At 32.3% G+C, this 3,374-nt stretch overlaps 1 protein-coding gene across 1 annotated transcript in view; it reads right to left on the minus strand.

The window, feature by feature from the left end:
• The window catches only part of LOC106464870 (1-phosphatidylinositol 4,5-bisphosphate phosphodiesterase classes I and II-like), a gene marked incomplete at its 3' end in the record, with an annotated part of 131,736 nt that overhangs the window by 93,056 nt on the left and 35,306 nt on the right, over positions 1-3,374 (minus strand). The window contains exon 2 of the mRNA XM_013925029.2: positions 299-376. Coding sequence (XP_013780483.2) covers positions 299-376 — 78 coding nt within the window. The remainder of the gene's footprint in view (positions 1-298; positions 377-3,374) is intronic.

Below are 3,374 nucleotides of genomic sequence, written 5' to 3' on the forward strand. Positions count from 1 at the left end.
ATTTGGGGGTGCTTAACTTTTTTCCAGGTGTATATTTTCTTTGCAGGTTTTGCTAACATTCAACCTTCTTCACACATAATAGTGTTAAGTTTTTATCATTAAAGTTCTGAAAAAAAACAAGTTCATTAACAAAATTGTTTACATTATTTGTATTTCATCAAAATGTGGTATTATTGGTAGAGGTGAGTATTTTTGCAAGCACTGTACAAAGGAAGATAAAAATGCTGTCCTACACTAATAACTAAGCAAAGCTATTCCTTATGAAGTTAATAATTTGAAGTCTACAATGGCACTCTACCTTGTTCTGGTCAGTCCAGAAGAGGAAAAAACCCTCTTTATCCACTTTCACAGTTACCGGTGTACCTACAGTGGAGTCCTGTAAGAATATAAAATATAAGATATACAATTTGATATTATTTATTAGTTAGGTAGACTTAATTATCTGGAGAAAAACAAATTATGGGTTTAAAAGAGTTAATTTTAAAGTACTGACCAGATGGTTTTTTGTTTTGAATTTCCTGCAAAGCTACATAAGAGCTATCCATGCTAACCATCCCTAGTTTAGCAGTGAGTCAAGCATCCTAACCACTTGGCCAAGCTAGGCCTCTAACCAGTTGGAAGCCAGAAAGTTAGTAGCTCCTTACCACTTACACTAAAATATTGACTGTCACCCTTACAATTCACCCACAGCTTAAAGAACAGGGAATATTTTGTGGTACTGCAAGAATTCAAACCCGGCTTGCTAGCTCAGAAATCCAGAGCTCTACCACAGGGCCAATCCAAATTTATGTGGCTTAACAGCTATTTATTAAAAAAGAACAAGTACTAAAACATAAAATAATTTTAGTGATATTAATTAATCATGGAGAGTACAAAGGTTTGATGCTTGTACTTGTCTATAATTTATAAAAATTATTGTTGTGAATTAAAATTAAATGGGAAAATAAGTATATTTACTGATAATACATTTTTGACTTTCAGTTCTATTTCTATAGAGGAAATACAAAATAACATTAATTCTGATTTATGAATAGTAGTTGCTTGGTTTAGTAAAAATAAATTAACTATTAATATTTCAAAAACAAAATATTTTTAATTAAAAACAAATTTTCTACAAAATGTTATTTCGTTCATATATAATTCAAAAATACTAGTTAAAACTATCCATGCTGTGCCCACCACGAGTATCAAAACCCGGTTTTCAGCCATGTGAGCCCTCAGGCTTTACTGCTGAGCCATTAGGGAGGCCAAAGTTATAAGATGTTTATGTTTTAAACAGGTAATAATTTACTTTGGAAACAACATTTATATCTTTACATGTTATAATTAATTCTAAAACAAATTCAAGAATTTAGATATATAGTTCCTACAGTTAAAAAAATAGACAATATGCAAACATTACTGTTATTTAGCTCCATAAATTTTGTAATGGTTTTCCAATACATTTAAGAAGTTAAAATAATATAAACAAATTTTAAGTACTAAAAAGGCATCCTCCAGTGTCTCAGCATAAGTCTGAAGGCTTATAATGCTGAAAACCAGACTTTAATACCCTCAGTACGAAGAGCACAGATGGCCCATTACGTAGCTATTAAAAAGAGATATCTAGACAAGTGTAAGGAAATAGCAAAGTTATAGGCAGTAGTGAAATACTTATATTGCATATAAAACTTAAGTTTAAAATGAGATATGATAGTGATTTATAATAGGGATCACAATAAACTGAACAAACCCTAATAGAACGTTCGGGCAAAAAGCACCTTAAACAGTAAAGATTCAGTTCAAACAACATTCAAAACCTTTACTGTTGACTGCTAAGGCTACACATAAACAAAAATGCACTAAAAACCACGCATGTTAGACTTAAAAGGAAAAGAAAATCCGCTCAAAATGGCCTACTTGTAATTCTTATTATTATTCTCTTGCCAGGCAACAAAAAAAATGGCATTCTATATTGCATCCAAACTTTTTGTAGAATACTATACAAGGTACTGTAAAGGTCTTATGGGTGCTGTTACTTCTATATTACACTATATTTCTATAGTGTAAAAAAATGTTATCATTACCCCTTGAAGTTAGGTTTCTTCCAAATATATGTAGTTCCTTTACAAATCTTAAGCTTAATTACCAGCCAATAATATACAAACATTAGATGACTGTAACTCAATGCTTTGTACACTATATAATTGATGTCTTTAGGGAGCTAACCCCTATATTATGTATGAAGTGAAGGAGTCAAAAATAAAAAAACAAATACACGTAATATTAAATTATGTTAAACACATTCATAGAATAATTACTTTAAGAGACAGGAAAGTTTATTTAAAGCGATGTTTTACACAGATAAGTTTTATTTGAAAAGGCTCTTTTCTACTGGTAACATTTTTTTTTCGTGCTTAGTGGTGGTCTAAGTATACATCTGCCCATTGTTATGCATTACATATAAAGAATTTAGTTACTGGGAAGCTATAAATGCTCACTATATTCTCAAACAAGATAAATCAATGTTTGGGAATTTAAAAACCTACAAATAGGGATCGTAAAAAAGTAAGGAAACAAGGCTAGAGATACTGTAGACATTATTTACTCAAACTACAAACCGCTATTTTGACTCCACCAGTTTTTGAAAAGTACAAATGACTGGAATAACGTGCTAAAAACCACTTGTAATAAAATAGTTTGCCAGGTTTTGATCAGACACAGAAAAGTGCTGCAAATAATTTATTCTTTCTTTATTGGGTGACAATCACGTTTTTTGCTCTTACCATACAAAAACTGGAGTTATATAGTAGGCTATTTCAGTTAAAATCAATTAGAAAAGTATTGATTCATGTTTGCAAATGAACACAGAAATAAATAAGTATAAATATATCCCATGTAGGAAACGAATCCTAAAAGCCTTCGATTAACTCTACCAATACTAGGTATGAGTGATCTATATTGCTTCATATAATTCTTCCAGTTAAACAAGTTCGGGTGATGTCTCCCAGAGCGTGAATTTATTATTTTGGTAATGAATAGGGTGTTTATCAGTATGTTCCAAATGAGTTTCGTACAGTTTCCCATGATTAAAATATCGTCCAATTTGTTTTGGCTCAAATCAGCTCATCCGTTTCCAGAATTAAGTTTTTCGTTTTTAAACGATGAGTCGCTTGTATTCAGGTATTATACCAAGACAGCTCGCATCACCCCGGACACGAGTTACTGGGTATATACCAAGACAGCTCGCATCACCCCAGACACGAGTTACTGGGTATATACCAAGACAGCTCGCATCACCCCAGACACGAGTTACTGGGTATATACCAAGACAGCTCGCATCACCCCAGACACGAGTTACTGGGTATATACCAAGACAGCTCGCATCACCCCAG

This window comes from Limulus polyphemus, unplaced genomic scaffold (assembly GCF_000517525.1).
Source record: "Limulus polyphemus unplaced genomic scaffold, Limulus_polyphemus-2.1.2 Scaffold1766, whole genome shotgun sequence".
In the NCBI taxonomy this organism is placed as follows: domain Eukaryota; kingdom Metazoa; phylum Arthropoda; class Merostomata; order Xiphosura; family Limulidae; genus Limulus; species Limulus polyphemus.